Source organism: Panthera leo, chromosome B1 (genome assembly GCF_018350215.1).
Source record: "Panthera leo isolate Ple1 chromosome B1, P.leo_Ple1_pat1.1, whole genome shotgun sequence".
Lineage (NCBI taxonomy): Eukaryota > Metazoa > Chordata > Mammalia > Carnivora > Felidae > Panthera > Panthera leo.
The window spans coordinates 52,559,283-52,580,731 of record NC_056682.1 but is presented as its reverse complement, the minus strand read 5'-3'; the positions used below and the strand labels follow the sequence as shown (position 1 = coordinate 52,580,731).

Genomic DNA, 21,449 nt, shown 5'->3' with positions numbered 1-21,449 from the left:
TGGCCCACTGACCTATGAAACCTTGACCCCACCATGGACCTCAATGGCCAGCTGGACCAATTTCTCTTTTCATCCATGTCAAATGCTCATATGGTTGTCAAAGGTCCCACGCCTAGTAAGTGGCAGAACTGGGACCAGAACCCATGTCTGGATGCCCGGCTCGCTACTCTTTGCGATGCTGTGTCCTCCCGAGTGGGCATCAAACAGTGCTGGGCACAGAAGATGCCCTCCAAAAGTGTGGGTTGAAGTGCTCCTGAATGGAGGACACAGCTCTGTAAGAACCACTGACCCATCTTGTTTCTGATCATCTGCCCTCCTGCTCCCCAGGCACACGGAACAGAGTGGACGTTGGCTAATTGTTCCGGCCCGTGGCCGAGTGATCCCCCATGGAGATCCCCTCGCCGGCAGACCCACTGTGGCACAGCAGCCTCACCCCTGTCCGCCCCTCCCCACCCTGTCTGAGGGATGCATCCCCATGCAGGGCACCACCTCTGGCCATGTACTCGGTCACGATGTAAATGGGTTCCTTGGTGACCACGGCATAGAGACGAACCAGCCTCTCATGCTGGAGAGTTTTCATCAGGTTGGCCTCACCCAGGAAGGCCTCCGGAGACATGGTCCCCTCCTTTAGAGTCTTGATGGCCACTTTCACGGTGTTTTGGTAATAACCTGAGAGCGGGTAGGGGAGAGAATAAAGAAGCCATTCAGAAGACCCAGAGGTTGTGGAAGGCGATCCCTTAACCAAAATGTACATAAGCTTCCAGGATCCCTCCTCATTCTACAGGTGCAGGACTGAGGCCAGAGCTGTCCCCCTAGGAAGAAGCCCTGGGCTAGAATGTACAGCTTCGAAGGGTGAGCTGGCTTATTTGACAGGATGCCAGCCTGTCTCAGCCTCTCGAGCTCAACTGGAACCTCAGGCAGTTAACCTCAAGAACTTACCCTGCCTGGGAGGGGACCGTTTTACCTTTGCCCCGAGGGATAAAATAAAACACGGTCTTTTATAGTCTGATAGTGCCCATGGTGAACAGGGGAGTGATCATCAACTATACACACAGGGACCTGAAAGTTAAGTGACTTGGCCAGAGTCACACAGCCACAAGCAGTGGCTTGGTCTATTATCAGACCCCTGGAGCTCCTGGTTCACTGCTTACTATGTTTAACAGGTCATTTCTGTCTGGCAAACCAAAGCTAAGAGGAGATAGCCTTATGTTCAAGTTCACACACCTGTCAATTGCAAGCTAGCCCTGGGCAGTGAAGAGTGAGTGAGGGAACCAACCAAGGTTTTGGGAGAGCTGGATTCTATTCCTGCTGCATCACCACAGTGTCCTGAGGGCAAGTGACTTCAATGTCCTAGCCTGCCATTCATTATCTCATCTGTAAAATGGGTATCATGGCCTCTGTCCCTCTCCCGAACAAATATTTTGGGGAAGCATGATGAACTGTGCGTATCTGGGGCCTTCTGTGCTTTGGGACACAGGGCAGGGAGAGAGAGGCTTCTGGCTGCCACATACTCACCCATCCAGACTTCGCCAAATTGCCCAGACCCGAGTTTCCTGACCAGCTTGAGAGACTGCCGGGGGATTTCCCATTCATCTTGGACCCACAGGTCTTGGGAAGCCAGGCTGACACAGGGTTGGGTGAGCCTCTGGCATAAACCATCCCCTTTCTCTGCATTAGGGAAGAAGAGATGGGGCTGGAGGTTACCAGAGCAGCCAGATCACATGTCTCCCTTGGGGACCATGTCCTTCCCAGCTGTGTCCCCCTCTCATTTTTGCCAACTATACTCCCATTTCCAAGTACACATGTGCACGGGCACACACATACTACACACACACTCAGCTATTTGCATTCATTTTGTATAAAGTGAGGCATGCTATCATTAACCTGCTCTCTCTAAGATTGAAAATACTTGTTATTCTGCAAGTGGTCACATGCTGAGCCAGTAGAGGGAATTAAGGACATAGACTTTGAGTCATTATGTTGACAGTTGTCCAGCCTTGGGATAATCCACCCACCCCCACCCCCAAGATGGCACCAGTGAGTCACATGATCATGAGATCTTAGTGATAGGTACAAGGGGTCCTCTGCTCCCCACCCTCACCACATCCTCTCTTCTTACGAGAATAATGTTGCACCAAAGCCTGGAGAGTGGGGAAGGTGATGCGGGGGGAGATGTAATAGCCCCCTTCATCCAGGGAGCGGATCTTGTAGTGTTTGATCACCTCCCCCTGGGTGGTCACATCCTTCACAGTCAAAGAAAAGGCACCTAGACGGGTAATAGAGATACACGCATGAGAAGTAAGGCATACAAAGGGAAAATCAGGATTGGGATTTGGGCTTCATGTCACTGCCACTGGAAATTCTGCTTTCCATTTTGACCCCTTCCACCATAATCTCAACCCTCAATCCCAACCCTCCAAAAAACCTTTACTATCATCTCCACCCAACTCTGACCTTGATATTCCTCCCCCAATTTCCTAAAATTCAGTCATGGGATCACAGAACTCTGGAGCAGAGAGGATATTCTCCCAGCAAACACGATGTCCCTCACATGGGCCCCTAGTCATTCGGGGACATTTTGCCATGGACTACTGAGAAATGTAGAGTTATTGGAGGGACTAGGGGGTTGATTGATTCATTGATTCATTCGTTCATTCATTCTAGCTGAAAAGGCTGCAATAACAAATCCCAACCTTGAAGCACTCATGTTTGTGGAGGAGAACATAAGTAGCTATTCACTGGAGTTCTGTTCAAATTTATACACACACCTATGCATTTTATCATGTACAAGGGGTAGCAGGTGCTAAAAGTTAAGAACAATTTAGGAAGCAAGAGTTTTCCAATGGAGAAACTTCCTTTCACAAACTTGGTGTTTTTATAAAATGCCTCTGTCCAGCTCTCCGGGTACCACACCTGCCACTCTTATGCAGAAGATGAGGAAACTGAGGCCAAGAAGGGGAATGCTGCTTGCTCCTGGTCACTCTGCTGGTTAGCAGCAGGCTTCAGGGCTCCCTATCCTCCCTGAGGACGTGTTTACCGCAAGCAATACCACTCTGCCCCGCCAGGTGTCAGGCTCAGACACCTCTTTTTCCAGTGTGGACCCTTGATTTTTCACTGTGCTGTTTGTTTCCATCTCAAACCCCTTTTCCCTCTCATCTCCCTTAGGTATCACACCTCTCATCACCTACTTGCAAAAAGATGCAAGATATGTGCACACCTTGCCGCTGCTAAGCCCATTCTCTGCCCATGACACCAGCCCCAGCCCGAGTGCTGCAAAGGGTCTCCCCCAGGCCCCTTGGTAAGTGCAACTGTGCCCCAGTATCTAAGAAACCAGAGAGTGGCTCTAGTAAGTTCATTTATCCTCGTGTCACCCTAGCAAGGAAAAGGGTCTTTCTCCTCATTTTTTCATCTGCACCCTGCGTAGGCTGCATCATAAGTAGCCAAAGAGACCCTGCTTTCATCCACATAGGCCTGCTCTCCAAGCTCGTGATTTGGGGCCTCCTTCTTGCCCCGGTTCATCCAACAGCCTGCCCCTGGTATCTTTTGACAGCTCAGTGTTCTTCTTAAAGGGGACCTCCAGATCCAATCAGCTTCCGGTTCAGGCTTCTTAGAGATTGAGATTTCTTTTTTTTTTTTTTAAGTTTATTTATTGAGAGAGAGAAAGAGAGAGTGTGTGTGGGCCCTGCGTGTGGAGGAGGGGCAGAGAGAGAAGGAGAGAGAGACTCCCAAGCAGGCTCCATGCTCTGTGCAGAGCCAGACACGGGGCTGGATCTCACGACCATGAGATCATGACCTGAGCCAAAATAAGGAATTGGATGCTCAACCGACTGAGCCACCCAGGTGCCCCCAGAGATTGAGATTTCTTAACACTGGCAGAACTGCCTGCCTTCAGACAGGGAAACTAGTTGGTCCTCATACAGATATGAATAAACTGACGCTTGAGAGGTTAAGGGACGTCCTGGAGGCCACAAGAGGCTAGAATTCACTTCCCTTGCTTCTGAGGGCAGCATTCCTTCCCTGTCTGGCATCCCCTGGCTGTGGCTTTCAGATGCACTTGTTTTGGAGTTCCGAGAAGTATGTGTGCACATGTGTGTGTGTGTGTGGGGGGGGGGGTTGGTGATGCTGGGACGGTCCTCAGCTCCAGCTCTATCTGGCCAATTTCCAGCTTAGACTAGTGTGGACAAGGACAGGAGGGGATACCTCTACCTTTGGAGAACCCCCTCCTCCGTACTGAGGTCATGAGTCCCTTTCTCTCCACTGGGCACCTTAACAATAGGAAATGATTAAAACATCATTTCCAGGGTGAAATGACACGATTCTGGAACTTGCTTCAACATAATAGGGATGGGTGGGGATATACATGAGGTAAGATTGGCTGAGTGATCATTTGTTGAAACTGAGTGTTGGGTACCAAGGGTTCCATTATACTATTTTCTCTGCTCCTGTATATGTTCGAAATATTCTACAACCACAAAACATTATGTCATCTCCAGTGATTTCCATATTGTTTCTTGGTCATACGTGCTTTGCTGTTAAAATGGAATAGTGGCAATATCCTAATGTGTGTGTGTGTGTGTGTGTGTGTGTGTGTGTGTATAATTTAATGCATCCATTGGTGCATTTCCAGAAATTCTGCACAGAGCACCCAACTTACCAACGCACCCCTCCTCCTCCTCAACGTGACCCTGACTCCCTTTTTTTTTAAAGTTTGTTTATTTATTTTGAGAGAGAGAGAGAGAGAGGCAGAGAGAGAGGGGGAGATAGAATCCCAAGCAGGCTCCACACCATCAGCGTGGAGTCAGATGTGGGGCTCAAACTCACAGAAGCATGAGATCATGACCTGAGCTGAAACCAAGAGTTGGACACTTAACAGACTGAGCCCCCCAGGCACCCCGGCCCTGACCTTTTGAAGGGCTGGGAGGCCTAGGGATCGCCCCTGAGCCTTACAGGGTGTAACGAGCATCTCTCTTTGTCCAGCTTTTGCGGCTCTGGTGCTTTCACTCGCCGCAGTTCTCAAGCCATGAATGGAGCTGAGGGTTGAGTCTGGGGTGGGGATGGGGGGTGGAGGGGCTCCTACTACCCAAACCTGTCTATTCTCTTTGCCCAACCACAGGGTATCCACTAACAATCCAGCCATCCTCTCTCGCCTTCCTCCTCTGATGTCACTGTCACCACCTCCTTTCTCTCTAGTTAAAAATTGGCCACGAGGATGTAATAGGTCCTTATGTGCCGTATCCTGATAAACAAATGATTACTTTACACATCTTGGGAAATTCCCTTCCATCACCCCAGGTTAGGCCAGCTTGACACATTTTAGAGCCGTTTTTTCTTTTCTTTTTTTTTTTTTTAACATTTATTTATTTTTGAGACAGAGACAGAGCATGAACGGGGGAGGGGCAGAGAGAGAGGGAGACACAGAATCGGAAGCAGGCTCCAGGCTCTGAGCCATCGGCCCAGAGCCCGACGCGGGGCTCGAACTCACAGACCGCGAGATCGTGACCTGAGCTGAAGTCGGACGCTTAACTGACCAAGCTACCCAGGCGCCCCCGTTTTTTCTTTTTAAAATTTTTAAATGTTTACTCATTTTTGGGAAAGAGACACAGAGGGAGAAAGAGAGAGAGAGGATGTGGGGGAAGGTCAGAGAGACAATCCGAAGTGGGGTTTTCCAGTGACAGCAGAGCCCAATGTGGGGCTCAAAGTCACAAACCATGAGATCATGACCTGAGCCAAAGTCCGATGCTAAATCGACTGAGCCACTCAGGTGCCCCACATTTTAGAGTTTTTGAAGCCTCTTAGATGAGTTGGGATCTGAGCCTTGTTCACTGTAGGCCTCATGTGAGTCACTTCCTCCCTTAGGGACTCATTTTCCTCATCTTCCAAATGGGGGTATTGGCTCAGCATCCCAAAGATGGCAGACATGTACCAAGAAGCATATATATATTAAGGTTCAGAGCAACATGTTCACAACAGCCCCAAAGTGGAAACAACACATGTCTACCAACATTAGAAAGGAGAAATCGTTTATGGAATATTAACATGCTGGATTCTGGATAGCAGTGAAAGTGAACAGACTACTGCCATACTCAACAACATGAGTGGACCTGTTATGGGCTAAATTGTGACCCCCCCACCCCACCCCCCCACCCCCGAATTCTTATGTTGAAGTCCTAACCTCCAGTACTCAGAATGTGACTATATTTGGAGATGGGATCTTTAAAGGGGTGACTATGAGGCCATTGGGGGATTCTAATCCGATATGACCGGTGTCCTTATAAGAAGAGATTAGGACACAGACTGAGGAAAGACCAGGTGAGGACACAGGGACAAGAGGACCATCTACAAGCCAAGGAGGGAGGCCTCAGAAGAAATTAGTCCTGCTGACATCTTGATCCTGGACCTCTGGCCTCCAGCACTGTGAGACAGTACATTTATGTTGTTTAAGCCTCCCAGCCTCTGGTACTTTGTTATAGCAGCCTGGCAAATTAATAACGAATCTCACGATGCCAAGTGCAAGGAACAAGACACACACACACAAAAATAGTACTATTCCACTCTCATGAAGTTGAAGAACAGACGAAACATGGATGGTAAAACTGTAAGGAAAACCAAGGAAGGATTTCCCCAAAGGTTGAGATAGCAGTGACCTCTCTGGGGGGGCCGGGGGCGGGTTGTTGAATACAGAAGGGGCACAAGTGGAGCAGTGAGAGGGGCTATGGATGTCTGGAATGTTCTCTCTCTTGTGGTTGCACAGGCATTTACTTATTACGACTCTATATGTATAATTATGGACTCATCTATGATTTATGCAATTTTTATATGTTCTATATTTTATAACAAAAGGAGCTTTAAGATGGAAAGAAGGAGAGAAAATTAAATGAAAGACAATGAGAAAGCCCAGTGGCCTGCGGATGGTGGCAGAATTGTGTCTCTCAGTCAGCGGGTTTGAATCCACGAGTGCTCCCAGTTCTCCACAACAGCCACCCCCTTCCTTCATTTCCAGCCACAGGCCATTCTGCAAACTTATATTATCTTCCAAGCTCCTGGAAGTGTCTGAGGTCACAGCCTTTGGCTGAGATTATCTCTAAGGAGTCTCAGCTCTCAAATCCTTTGATTCCAAATGTGGCTCTGGGTTGTGCCCCTTCTTCAGACCCCACCAGCCTCAGCACCCCCGCTGAGCCAAAGATGGTGCGCAGTGGCCCTGGGTGGGGGCAGCTCTCCAACTGCACCTCCTACCTGCACCCTGTACATTTCCAGCCTGGCCAAGGGACACCTGTTGGTACTGAAGCCTCACACTCAACTACTAGGCACTAGATGGGCTGTCCAGGCGGGGCCTGAACTGGAAGGGAGACCAGAGGCCTGGAAGCCGCTGGGCTCTCCTGGCTGGTGTCTCCCTCCCATCCTTCCCTCCCAGACATAGCCTCAGGTCGGGGTTCCCGGGGACCGCACAAGAAGGACATGCTGGGCGCCATGCTTACCTTTGTTGGTTTCACTCTCTCTGATAAGAAAGGAGCCCGCCTTATTGATTGGAGCCAGAAGCTGCCTCTCAGCATCTTTCCGGCTAATTGATCTAAAGAACCACCTGAAAAAGGAAGGCAGACAAACCTCAGAGGCTGGTCATGCTCCGCAGAATATTCTTTTCCAAACCTCCCTCCTAAGCCGTATGCCTCACCCCGAGAAATAAAATAGTGTCTTCCTGTTTTCGACTTAACCATGAACTAACAACACTCCTCACATCTTGATTCATGAAATGCCCCTTGGTCCCTCTGCCTCTCTTTTCTTCTCATTTCCCATCAGGGGATGGACTTACTATTTTCTTGAAATGAGAACATTTTGGGGGGTGCCTTTTGTTAATTCTATTCTGGGAAAATGCACCCAACCACCATCCCTCAAAGGACACCCTGAGGTACCTGGGTGGCTCAGTTGAGCGTCCGACTTCGGCTCAGGTCATGATTTCACAGCTTGTGGGTTCGAGCCCCGCATCAGGCTCTGTGCTGATAGCTCAGAGCCTGGAGCCTGCTTCAGATTCTGTGTCTCCCTCTCTCTCTGCCCCGCCCCCATTTGCTTTCTGTTTCTCTCTTGCTTAAAAATAAATAAACATTTAAAATGTTTTTTCTAAAAAGCACACCCTCCTCAAGGTCAAGTCTCTGAATTTAGACAAAGTGCTGAGACTCTCAGAGCACAGATTCCTGCCTTGTTCCTCTCAAGCCTGGACCAGTCAATGTGGAAGCAAGTGCCCATGGTCCCACATCTTTACAGCTTTCTCAGTCCTTGGGCAGAGTCAGGCTCTGGGTACTGTTTGCTCAGTGCGTGCTGTGTGAGGGAATGAATGACTGAGGCCCTGACTGGCTGAGGTAGACCTTCCTGGTGTCATGTGGAAGTAGGTTATGAGGACGTTGGGGAGTGCTGCCCTCTGTAACCCAATTCTGAATGAGGTCACCACTCTGTGAGCCCCCCTGAGGTCTGAGCTCCTGAGTCCTGCCCACTGGAGGCTTTGGAGGAGAAGTGCTGATCGCTGTGCCTTGATGTTAGCTTTGCGAGGCCATGGGCCAGGAAAGGGGCCAGGAAAGGCCCCATTTCACAGATGGGAAGAGTGTGCTGAGCACGGAGGGGTGGCTTCCTGAGCACCAGACACCAGACAGCACCAGACACTCAAGATGACCTGAGGGTCATCTTGAATGGTGGACAAGTCTTCCCCAACAATCCCAATTCCCTTTCCCTTTCCTGTCTCCTCCATGCTGGGCTCACAGAGGCTCTCTTTTCACCCCTTTTGGCCCCCTTCATGCCCAGCGACCCCCAGAGCAGCAGCAGCAGCAGCAAGCAAGCCTCTGCTTTTGAAGGGCCTTCGGATGGTCCACCTACTTTTCCACCTCCAGGGTCTCTACTCGGGCCACAAAGTTGCTGGGCACGTAGCCTTCTCTTCCTGTGATGAGAGACCTGGCCAACCACCAGTCTCCAACTCTATGGAGGAGGAGGAAAAACAAAAATGAGATCGTGGCTCCTGTGGGCCTCTCCTAGGGGGCAGCCCCCAGCCCTTCCCCCGCCCCCCCCCCCAGCAGGATCTCATCCCAGAGGTGGAGGATTCAGAGGGCTGGTGAGAGGGAATCTGGGCAAGATGCTCAGGGAGAGGGTGCTAACTTGCCAAGCATCGGGCCAGCCCAGGGAGGAAGGAGATGGTGTGGCTTGTCCACACGTCCTGGCCACCCCAGAGGGCCCCTGTCTTCCCTGAGTAGCCTTCCTCTGGATTAATGGGACAGAGGAAGAATTTAGTGAGTGAGTTGGGACTGGACGGGAAAGCCAAAAGCAGGAGGAGAGCTGTTCAGAAGAGGAGCTGGGCTCCCCGCAGCGTAGACCCAGAAGGCCCGGGTTTTCGTGCTTTTGGTTCAAGGCCATTGCAGAACTTCAAGAACAAAAGCAGACCCCCAGGGCTCCACAGGACAAGCCAGATGTTTGAGAGAGAACCGGCTTTGGAGGAGTTTCTGAGAAGGAAGCCTGGAAACAAAGCTGATTTCACGAGTGGAATCCTGCGTGAGATCTTGTCCAGCAAGGGAGACACACAAAGCTGTGGTGGAGCAGCTAGGCAAGCACTGTCAGAGGGCTGCATGGAGGAGGTGATGTTAGCAGTGGGTTTTGAAGGAAGAGTAGGCTTTTGGCAGTGGAGCAGGGGATAGAGAATGGAAACCACCACATGAGGCAGACTTTGGAATGGTAGCTAGAGGAAGACGATTGGGTCAAGTTAAAAAAAAAAAAGTGGGTGACTGGGCTGGGGCAGGGCAATGGAGAAGATCCTCTGGACGCAGCCGTGGAGGGTGTGGGTGTGGGTGGGGAGGTGGACGGTGGGGTGGGAGTCCTGCCATGACAGGGAGCCACCGAGGCCTCTGACCACAGGACAGCTTTCCAGAAACTTACTCCTTTAATATCTGTAGCTTCTCCCCTTTCAGCATTTGCAGGTCCCTGTCATTCACTGAGGTGTAGTCATACTGGGCCACCACGAAATGCTCCTCTAGAGTGAACAAGGAAGAGATGGGCACCCCCCCCCCCCCCGGGCCCACCAGGTAAGTCGGTGCGATGGGCCATCTCTGGCTGCTAAGGGGTCAGGATGAGGCAGGGACATAGGGGAGGCTGTGGTGAGCTTTCTTGCTCACTGGTGCAGCACAGGCAATTCCTGTCCGGCAGATTGACCTCCTGACCTTGCTGCTGGGAACAAGGAAAGGGCTGCCCCTCAGAGCCCATCCTGGCTTCTCTTCTGCTCTCCACATAGGAGCCTTAAGGCCTGGACAGGGTACGGTCTAAGGGAAAGGACAACCCAAAGATCTAGGGAGATTGGCCACATGGGTCTGATGGCTGCAGTCCCAAGTCTGGAAACGAGTGTTGGCTGATTCCTTATTGCCTCAGAGAACATGAGCTTCCCTACTCTTCCTCTTCCCCACCTGCCCCTTCCCACCTCTTTTCCAAAGAGGGTAGTGGTCTTGGAACATGGCCACTGTAACCTTGACCTGTAACCATGCCCAACGCCCTGTCCCAGTGCTCTTGGCAGGCAGTTTCTCTGACTTGCCAGTGGTTCCTGGAATGGACGTTCAAATGACCACTGCTAGTGAGGAGGGCTTTTCTGCAAAGCTCCAGGGAGCCAAGACCCGCCTGGAAAAGGTCAGCTGGAGACTACCTCGTTTACCTGGGAGAAGATCACCCAGCTTTGTCACCAATGTGTGGTGGTGTGACATTGGGCTCATCACCTCCCCATGGTGGGAAGAGGCAGTTGGAATAGATGACAGTGGCCCCCTCCAGTCCTGAGATTCAAGTTATTGCACCAAAGGCAGTTCATTTATTTTTCGCCCCCTGGGCTTCCTTACTGGAGATATGAAGCTCCCGGCAGGAAGTGAAGGGTAAACCCTGGTAATTAATGGTGAATCATGGTAATTAATCATGATTCCCAGTAGGATAGGATGAGGAACACCAGGTAGGAGAACTAATCTCTGTTCAGCATTTTGCTCATGAGTTTGACAGACTCTGAGCTCTTTCAGGGGAGGAGACACGTCTTACTCAGTTCTACAGTTTCCCCAGGACTCGAACCCGGCCAGTCTCTGGCTACTATTTGCTCAGTGCGTGCTGTGTGAGGGAATGAGTGACTGAGGCCCTGACAGAGCTCTTGGTGCCGTGTGGAAGTGGGTTATAAGTGCCTGTAAGCTGATTCTGAATGAAGCTACATCCTGTGAGTGCTCCCAAGGTCCAGAGCCCTGACCCAGGAAGGCCAACGTCACTCATTATGGGACCCCCAACTGTCCTATCCATCAGAGTGGAAGTAGAGACTGGGGGTGAAGGAGGATGGTGTGAGTGGTCAGAAGGTCAGCAGTGGCCTTGAATAGTGGGGAAGAAGTGGGAAAAAAGATGGTGATGGGACACCTGGGTGGCTCAGTTGGCTGAGCGTCCGACTTTGGCTCAGGTCATGATCTTGAGGTCTGTGAGTTCGAGCCCCGCGTCGGGCTCTGTGCCGACAGCTCATAGCCTGGAGTCTGCTTCAGATTCTGTGTCTCCCTCTCTCTCTGCCTCTATCATCTATCATCTATCTATCTATCTATCATCTATCTATCTATCTATCTATCTATCATCTATCTATCTATCATCTATCTATCTATCTATCCATCTATCTCTATCTCTCGGAGGAAAAAAAAAAGATGCTGCTTCCATTCACGGAATAGACTGAGGGCAGGAGGGAAGACGCAGACCAATTATAGGCCCTCGCCCTTTGAGGTTAGGAGTTAGAATCTTTGAAAACTTAGGTTTGTTTTTATGCCATTTGTATTTACTGTAATGCTTTTTCTTTTTGTCCCATTTATAGTCTGTAAAGTCCTTTTTTAAAGAAAACCCACCCAGGGTCAGATACAGGAACTGGTGCTTGGTTTCTGGAGAGGCCCCTATGGGCAGGTGAAGACTGGGGCAGAGCTGTGCCCAGCTCAGCACCCCCACCCCCAGCCTTCTTTCTCACCCTAGAAGGCCCACCCAGTCCTTTCCAGGAAGTGGCCCCCTACTGGGCCCCTGTGCTGACTGCTCATGGTCGGGAGGGGAAGATGGCTTGTGGAGCCTCAGCTTCCAAAGCAGCCCCTTCTAACCTTGGTCTGGGTGCATGTCCGGAGGTGAAGGAGCCAGGTGGTTAAACAGGACCTGGAGTAGAGACACAGGAATGCTGCATTAGTTCAACCCCTGAGGCCTGGGCAGGCCTGGTGTGGCAGGAAGGCTGCTGGTTCCGGCAGCTGGGTGGTCTTAGGGGTGCTGCTGTCAGCAGGAGGTTGCACAGGTAAATCGTACACACGGTGCCACCACTCTCAAGTACCACTGCCATCTCACACAGTCCCTGGACCGTACACAGGGTTAGAGGAGGCGGGTGTGGGGGCGCCAGCTTATTCATGTTATGATTCACTCCGTCTCTCTCTGCCCTTCCCCTGCTCGTTCTCCCTCTCTTGCTCTCAAAATAAATAAATAAACATTTAAACAAGAAAGAAAACACAAACACATAATATAAATAACACTGAGAAAAAGGGTCTGGCAGCAGGAGCTCTGGAGTGCGAACTCTGGGTATCGTTGGTGAGTGGGATAATGAGTTATTTACAATTTTTCTCCATAATTAGTATATATTATGTGACTTTTTAAAGTCAAAAACAGTCCAGGTTCTATTACTTATTAGCATAAGTAATATGCTAATATTACTCTATGTAATCTGAGTTTACCCCGCCATCATTCATTCATTCAACAAACATTTCATTGTTCCGTGCCAAGCCCTGGACTACGTTGGGACACAGATAAAATGCCTAGTGGTCTAAGAAATGAGATTAGCAATCCCCACTCCTCATCAGGTCACTGTTGGAGTAAAGTGATGACCAGCTGAATGTGCTCCTGGAGGCAGAGAGCAAGAAAGCAGGTTCCAGGCATGACTCACCGCTGCCCAAACCAAAACTCACCACCTAGTAAGGGGCTAGGTGGGGGAGGGGGGTGTCACAAACAATCATCTAAAAATGCACTTTTGGAATGCAGTAGCCTCCGTGCAAGGGTGCTAAACGCTTTGTAAATAAGACAGAACTGCATCACCAGCTCCAGGAAGGGGACAATGACCTCCAGGAGCTTCTGGGTAGGAATGGAGCAGCAGATGTTGCTAAACGCCCCAGACCCTTTCCCACCACACCCTCCTCTCAAGCTGACCTTTTTGATTTCTTTTTCTCTTCAAGGCTCCCCTTGCGAAATGAAAACTGGGTAAGAATTATTGGAAACTAACCCGATGCCGTGTAAAGGTAATATATAATGGGATTGCACAGTTGTATAATACATCATGTACTGTTGCATCCCTGTCAGAAAGGCACTTTCATTATACCCATTTTACAGATGCAGAAACTGAGGCATGGGGGAGTTAAGTAACCTGCTTCAAAGTACACAGCAAACCCATGTAAACACTGGCAATCTGGCTGCTAAATGTTCCACTATCCTGCCACACCAACATGAGGTGGGTGCCACGTTTTGGTGGCAGTGACAGGGGGCCGATTTGTCAGAGCCCTGAATTCTCTAGAGGTGGCTCTGGGCTGGCTGGAAACAAGCAGCAGCCCCCAGGGAGCCGCCCTTGCTCCCTGCTCTTCTTCCTCCCCCTCCCTCCCCAGCTGGGACCAGCCATCACTCACCAGGGGAGGCAGTGGTGGGGGATCTTTGCTCTGGGTGCTGACCTTCACAGGGCTCCAGAGGCCCTTACCTTTCTCCTTCACCTGCTTTTTGCTGCTCACCACTCCCATCCTGTCGGAGAGCACACAGCAGATTGGTGATGTGAGTAGGTCTTCAAGAGCCTCAGTACAGAAGAGCTCCCCCAACTCCTTCCAGGTGGCCAATTAGAAAGGCGGGACGGAAGTGGGAGGGGCAGTGAAGGCCAAAATCAGAACATGAAGTCAGTAAGCAGTTGGGTAGGCTAAGTTTGTATCCATCTTTTTTTCTCAGAGCAGGAAGAAGTAGACCAGAGAGGACAAATGACTGGGTTTAGGACAGAGATCATCCAGGTCTGAGCGAACTGCCAGAAACTGCTGGGGTGAGCCCTAGTGCCTTGGGGATAGGAACCATCTAGAAAGAGTCTGACCAACGTGCCTGATGGTCCGGGTTTAGCCTTCATTTTGCCACTGGCTGTATTACTTGGGAAGGTCAAGTTCCTCTCTTGGTCCATGTTAGGACCCGTCTGAGGTTCTTTCCCACTCAGATTTTCAGATGAGATGCTATAAATTCAGGGCACACTGATGGTATAGGCGTCTGAGGCCAACAGCGTCTTCTCAGTAATATCAGAGAGTCTTCCATAAGTGAGAGAGATCGGCCAAGCTTTTTCTTGGGTAAAGGATCATAGAGTTATAGAAGTGGGAAAGATGCCAGAGACCACAGCCGACACCACCACATCAGCACCGCCCTCATTCCAGGGGCAGCTATTAGGAAGGACTTACTCTTGAACTTCACAAAGCCTATCTCATGTCATCCTTTTAACTCTAAAGTAAGTGTAAGTAGGCATCATCCCTGTCCCAGGACTGAGCTTTGAGTTGTTAAATAGCTGGTTCCCGGTCAAACCAGTAACCAACGAAGAGCCAACTGTGGAGCCCTGGCTGACCCCAGACCACTACACTCCACCTCACACCCGGCCCATCCCCAAGACACAGACATTTATAGAAGAAAGGACCTTGAGTCCCTGTTCTTGTCGGAAGGGCCGTGTGGTTGATGGAGAGTTCCTGACTGCGTTCGCATGTGTTCATATTTCATTGATTCCGGGATGCACCTTTTTTCACTCAACATCTCTTGAAACTGCGATGTGTTTTACACCCAATGATGATTCATAAAGTAAATAGCAGCATCCTTTTTCCCTCTCTTTTAGTGATACATAGAATAAATGTTAGTCTTCCAAACAGCGGTGTCTTAGATTTACTGAAACGCAGTGATGTTTTCTTCTAGAAAGTTGAAAGCACATGTCTCATATTAATTCTCCTCAAACTCATCTTGAAAAAAAGGAAGACTGGAGTAATTCTAAATACAGGAGAGAGATCCCCAATAACAAATAATCCATAATTCGTTTTTTGAGCGTGCTTCGCGTACAGAACATGTAATACTTCACATTTGTAAAGAACAGCACTTCTCTGTATTCAAGTAGTTTCTTTATGTCAGTTCGCATAAACCTTAGCAGCAAATGAAATGCCAAAGTTACAGGCCAACATTTTACTTTTCAGAGATTCCTTTTATCAGAATTTTGGAAAAGGGATTATGGATTTCTGTTAAGAATTGATACTGAATCTTATCAGGTACCCTATTTAGTGTCTTTTAATATGATCGTTTTCTTTAATTTGTTGATGTAATAAATTATGTTGATAAATTTTCTGCTACTGAAATCCTTGTGTTCTGAAATAAAAGCTATTTGTTTACAGTTCATTAGTCTTTTAAATACATGGATAGATCCTATTTGCTAATGTTTTATTTCAAATGAGAATCAATATTCCCAAGTGGGTCTGTCTATGAGGAGTTAACATTAAGATGATGCTGACTTTGTAATATTAGGGGGTTCTCCATCTTTCTTCCTATGGCTTTGAGTCATTGAATTACACTGAGACTCTCTGTTCTTTAAAGGCTGGATAGAACTCAGCCAGTAAGTCATCTGTTTTGGGGTCCTTTTTTTTTTTTTTTTTAATGTTTATTCAGTTTTGAGACAGAGAGACACAGAGAATGAGCAGGGGAGGGACAGAGAAAGAGGGATATACAGAATCCAAAACAGGCTCCATGCTCTGAGCCATAAGCACAGAGCCCAACGTGGGGCTCAAACTCACGAGCTGTGAGATCACGACATGAAGTCAGATGCTTAACCGACTGAACCACCCAGGTGCCCCTGCTCTGAAGTCCTTTTAAAAAGTCGATCTTTGGGGCACCTGGGTGGCTTGGTTGGTTAAGCGTCCGACTTCAGCTCAGGTCATGATCTCACAGTCTGTGAGTTCGAGCCCCGCGTCGGGCTCTGTGCTGACAGCTCAGAGCCTGGATCCTGTTTCAGATTCTGTGTCTCCCTCTCTCTCTGCCCCTCCCCTGTTCATGCTCTGTCTCTCTCTGTCTCAAAAATAAATAAACGTTAAAAAAAAAAATTTAAAAAAAAAAGTCGATCTTTAATTTAAGAAACAAAACAGATGAACATAGGGGAAGGGCAGGAAAAATAAAGTAAGATAAAAACCTAGAGAGAGGCAAACTGTAAGACTCTTAAATATAGAGGACAAACTGAGGGTTGATGGAGGCAGGGTGATGGGCATTGAGGAGGGCACTTGTTGGGATGAACACTGGGTGTTGCATGTAAGAGATGAATGACTCAGTTCTACTCCTGAAACCAATACTACACCGTATGTTAACTAACTTGAATTTAAATTAAAAAAATAAATAAGTAAAATCTTCAAAAAGAAAAAAATGTAAAATAAAATTTAAAAGTTAAAGAAAAAAGATCTTCAAAAAAGAAAAAAGTAGATCTTCAAGTGCACTTCCAATTCTTCTACAGGAATTTGTTGGTTCCCATTTTTCCTCCTTTTTGCACCATTTTGACGATTATATGATTTATTAGGAGACCTTTGATTTCCTCTACATTTTCTAATTTGTTGCCATAAAGTTTTAGGTAGTATTGTCTTGTAATTATTTTAATCTCTTCTCTTTCTTGATTATGTCCTCTTCCTCATTCCTAAGATAAATTAAATGTACTTTCAATAATAATTACAATTTTTAATTGGATAAAATCATCTGAAGTTTTCTATGACCAAATACAATTTTAATCTAGCTTTAAAACTATGAAAAGAACACTGTAATCAAAATAGCATACAGTTGGAATAAGAATAGAGATATAATCAGTGGAGCAGAATAATAAGTATGTAAACAGATTCTAGTACATTTGGAACTGCATATATGAAAAAGGTAGCATTTTACTTCAATGGAGAACTGATAGTTTATTTTTAATAAATGGTATTAGGAAAGAAGAAAATATAATCAGACCCCTACCTCACACCATATTAAAAAATAAACTCCATGTGTACTAAAAAAAAATATTAATTTTTTAAAATTTAATTGAAAGAAAATTTAGGAGACTATACATATGATCCAGAGTTCAGAGATAGCAATTAACAAAGACAGAATAGCCAGAAGCTAAGAGAGGACAAAAAGACATGTTGATAACATAAAGACAAATTTACAAACACAGAAGGTATTATATGGTAAAAAAACCAAAAAACAAAAAACAGCAACATTATGAAATCAGTGCATAAGCAACAGATTGGGGAAAAGATTTGCAAACCACACCACAGATAAATGTCTATTTATAATATACACAGAGCTCATGAAAATTAACAAGAAGTATGGGTCTAGCATACAATCTACTTGATAGAAAAATGAGTAAAGTTTATATAAATAGGCAGTTTATCCAACACAAATCCATATAGCTAAATAAACATGTGAGAATGTTAAAATTACTTACCAGTTGGAAAATGCAAATTAAGATAATAAATATCACATTCTATCAATAAGATTGGGGAAAAAAGAAAAGGAATGATAATATCAGTTGTTGATGGTAAATTAAAGGAGAATTGTGTTTTCATACATTTCTGTAATTAAAGTATTTATTATAGTTATGGTTATTTCATTTCTTCTTCTCCACTGTATTTCTTGGATGAGCCTTCCATGAGGGCTGGGATCTTTTTCTTACTCATTGTTGAATCCAAATTGTTAAAACAGTGCCAGGCAAGGGGTAAGGGCATAATAAATAGTTATTAGAAAAATAAAATATGAAATGTTACCAATCATGTAGACATTTTTAAAATTCTATTAAAACTTAAAAATACAGGAGCGCCTGGGTGGCTCAGTAGGTTGAGCATCTGACTCTTGATTTTGGCTCAGGTCATGGTCTCATGATTTGTGGGATCAAGCCCCGAGTTGGGCTCTGTGCTGTCAGCGCGGAGTCTGCTTAGGATTCTCTCTCCCCCTCTCTCTCTGTCCCTCCCCCACTTGTGCTTGCTCTCTCACTCTCTCAGTCTCTCTCAAAATAAATAAACTTAAAAAACTTAAAAAATGCATATACCTTTCAGTTTACAATCCCACTTCCAGGAATCTCACAGAGTAACAAAACATCATTATATATGAATGTATGAGATATAAAAATGTTTATTGCAGCAATATTTATAGCTGCAAAAAACAAAACAAAACAAAATTTTGTAGCTGCTCACCATTTGAATAAATCTGCATTCTAAAAGTGACTAAAATATGCAATTCTAAAAAAGAATATGCTAGATCTTTACAGGTAAAGCTAAAAGGAATTTCTGGGGCGCCTGGGTGACTCGGTTAACTGTCAGACTTCAGTTTAGGTCATGATCTCGTGGTTCGTGATTTGAGCCTCGTGTTGGGCTCTGTGCTGACAGCTCAGAGCCTGGAGCTTGCTTCGGATTCTGTGTATGTCTCTCTCTCTGCCCCTCCCCTGCTTATACTCTCTCTCTCTCTCTCTCAAAAGTAAATAAACATTAAAAAAAAATTTTAAGAGGAATTTCTACAACATGCTGTTACATGAGAAAAGCAAGATTCAAAAAAGTGCATGAAGTTATCCCATATTTGGAAATACCAAAGAATGAGAAAAGAAACCTCTATAGGTAGGCATATGCATATGTTTTTATGTTATGTGGAGAGACATTTGGGGGATAAACACAAACTTGTTTACTTTCGTTATTGATGGGGGAGGTAGAAACAGACAAGGGAGGTGGAAAGGTAAAAAAACAAAAAACAAAAAACAAAAGTGAATTACAAAAACTGTGTGTGTGTGTGTATGTGTGTGTGTGTGTGTGTGTGCATGCGTGTTGTAGGTGTCGATGCAAAGCAGTGCCCCCAAAAGATCTTTCCGAAAATATTAATGTTGTTTATCAGGTGACAGGACTTCGTGCAACTTTTACCTTCTTTCTTATAATTTCATATGTTCCATGAATTTTTTAATAGTAAGCATATATTGTCGTTGCAAGCAGAAAAATCAAGAGAATGTGGACGACTTGCCCAGCCACAGAGAGTCATGAGGCCTGGAGCCAGGGCCAGCCCCTGTTCTCAAGAATGGCCACTGAGCAGCCCCCAGGGCTGCCTGAGACTCACGCCTTTTCCGACCTCTCCCAGCCTCCTGGCCTAATGAAGTGTCAGCAGGCAACAGCTTCTAGAATTTTCCCAGCTTGGACTCCATATTGCCACCAATTTTAAACTTCCTGAGCAAACATTTATGTCCATTTAAACAACACAACTGATCATCTAAATAACTTGACACGCAGTAAAATTCCTAAAATGAAATCACCCACTACTTACACTTCTTTGTCCTTTGACTCCTTAGCAGTATATATATGGATGCTTTTCCATGGTTTTTATAAATACATAGGTTCGCTATGGGTCCCTCCACCCCAGTGGTTCTGACTGGAGACTAGAGTTACTCAGAAGGCCATCTGATCGCCAGAGCCGCGTCTGGGTGCTGGGTTGCCACCCTGCTGTGATATTTTAGCAGTTTCAGGCTGGGTGGAGCCAGGAAATGCAGAAGTCCTTGCAAAACTGAAGTGTGACATGTGCAGGTCCTCAGTGGTTCCAGATGGCTTTGCTGCACTAAGAAGGCACTGGTCTCCTTTCCAGTGGTGAAGGACAGATGAGAGAAGGGTGTGAGTTCGTGTGTGTGTGTGTGTGTGTGTGTGTGTGTGTGAGAGAGAGAGAGAGAGGGAGAAAGAGAAAGAGGGAAGGGGGAGAAGGAGGGAAAAGGAAAATGGTGGGGGGGAGAGCGCGCACTTGTGCACCTGTGTGTGTGCATGACAGAGCAAGCATGTGCACGTACCCATGTGTGTGTGCTTGTGGGTGTGTGTGTAGTGGGGTGGGGGGTGGCAAGAGGAGAGGAAGATGAGGGAAAGGGGCTTCTATTTGTTTATTTGGCGTGGATTCATCCCCGCTGCGCAGACTTTGACCAGAGCAGGGAGATCAGTGTTTGCCCCGGGGGAGATGCTCAAAGCCCGACACACAGCCGCAGCCTGACAGAGGATGTGGTGGAACAGCAACTAAAAATAGAGAAACTAGAAACCCTTTATTTACAGTTGCCCAGCAGTTCACAGGTAGAAAAGCACTTGGCATATACGATTTATGTGATATTCAGGAAGGCATCCATAGTTTGATTACGATTATCCTCATTTTATGGCTGAAGATAAAAGCGGTGAGGTGGCTTGCTAAGGTCACACTGAGCGTGGCAGAACCAGGAGCTGGAGGGTGTTCTCTGCCCCAGTGCTGCCTGGAACTTGCTTCTCGGAGCAGGTACACAGGTATCCCTGCCTAGGGTTCCATCCCCCTTGACCCACAGTTCAGGTTCAGGTTCAGATACCCAGTCCTCTCCTCTGTGGGGGCTGCCACCTGCCTCAGAAGCCCTCCATCCGGAGGAGAGACTGGGAGGAGAGACCTCGGGGGTTGCTGCTGGAGCCGGGAGGCCTGTGGGCTGCTCTGGAGCTCAGGCACACTCAAGCACATTTCTCCCTTCCCTGGTGCAGTGGGGGGAAGACAGCGGTTCAAGGAACCTGGACGCGAAAGCAAGCTAGGCATTGGCCGTGTGAACTTGGGCAAATCCCTTAATGTCTCTGAGTCTCAGTCTCCTCTACAAAAATGGGGAGGTATGAAACTGTTCCTCGTTTTTGTACATAAAGCCTTCCCGCAAAAGCATACTCAAAGGTGAATGCCAAAAACAGCAAAACGATCGACTTTGCTGTTTTGTGGGGAGGGAGCAGTTTTCTACAGAATTAAACCACGTTACGAAATTCTCAGTTACGTCTCGCGCATTTGGCAAATCTTCACAATCTATTTTCGGTCTTTCACAGATGTTTTTTTAATGATGCACTCACCCATCATCATGGGCATCAGTTCAATGACTATTTGACTAATTTGTGTAAAATTAGAGAAAAATGCACCAAAACATTAAAACAGTTGTGCAAACACTACTACCTAGGCGAAAATGGTTGTCCTGCCAAGACTGAGCTGCTGGCAGGCGGTTGCAGGCCCCCGTGAGGCTGGGAATGTTCATTCACCAGCTGACGTGCTCAGGTTCAAATGCAGCATACGTAAAATATTTTGGGATATTGACACACAAAGATGTATGTTTTATAAAGGTCAAGACCGACAGCCTGTACATAATTCTCATGGTTGTCATGCAAACTAGCAAGATGAGGGAGAGAAAGGAACAGAGCATAGAGAGTGGTAAATAAATGTTAACTAGAGGCCACTCAGAGCAACTTGGGTGACATTTTCCCTTCCCAGAGCTTCATGATGCCCAAAGGTGGCCCTGAGATCCATTGGGATTTCCTACCTTTTTTTTAAGAGGAGGGTGCCGAGGGCCTGGTGTTGGAAGTCAGGGTGTTTGGTGGTGGAGGTGGGCAGGGGGACAAAGGCCAATGTGGATG

General features: G+C 47.2%; 1 protein-coding gene across 3 annotated transcripts in view; it reads right to left on the bottom strand.

The window, feature by feature from the left end:
• BLK (BLK proto-oncogene, Src family tyrosine kinase) overlaps positions 1 to 21,449 on the bottom strand; it is a 76,952-nt gene that overhangs the window by 7,315 nt on the left and 48,188 nt on the right. Inside the window, exons 1-9 of one of the 3 annotated variants that reach the window (XM_042935028.1) lie at positions 19,339 to 19,464; positions 13,659 to 13,767; positions 12,105 to 12,156; positions 9,907 to 10,000; positions 8,860 to 8,958; positions 7,476 to 7,579; positions 2,120 to 2,266; positions 1,516 to 1,668; positions 490 to 669 (exon numbers count right to left, since the gene is read on the bottom strand). In XM_042935028.1, the coding sequence (XP_042790962.1) occupies positions 490 to 669; positions 1,516 to 1,668; positions 2,120 to 2,266; positions 7,476 to 7,579; positions 8,860 to 8,958; positions 9,907 to 10,000; positions 12,105 to 12,156; positions 13,659 to 13,766 (937 nt within the window). In that variant the 5' untranslated portion in view covers position 13,767; positions 19,339 to 19,464. Of the gene's footprint in view, positions 1 to 489; positions 670 to 1,515; positions 1,669 to 2,119; positions 2,267 to 7,475; positions 7,580 to 8,859; positions 8,959 to 9,906; positions 10,001 to 12,104; positions 12,157 to 13,658; positions 13,768 to 14,683; positions 15,602 to 19,338; positions 19,465 to 21,449 lie in introns of those variants that run through there. The other 2 variants (XM_042935026.1, XM_042935027.1) reach the window with 2 other exon arrangements.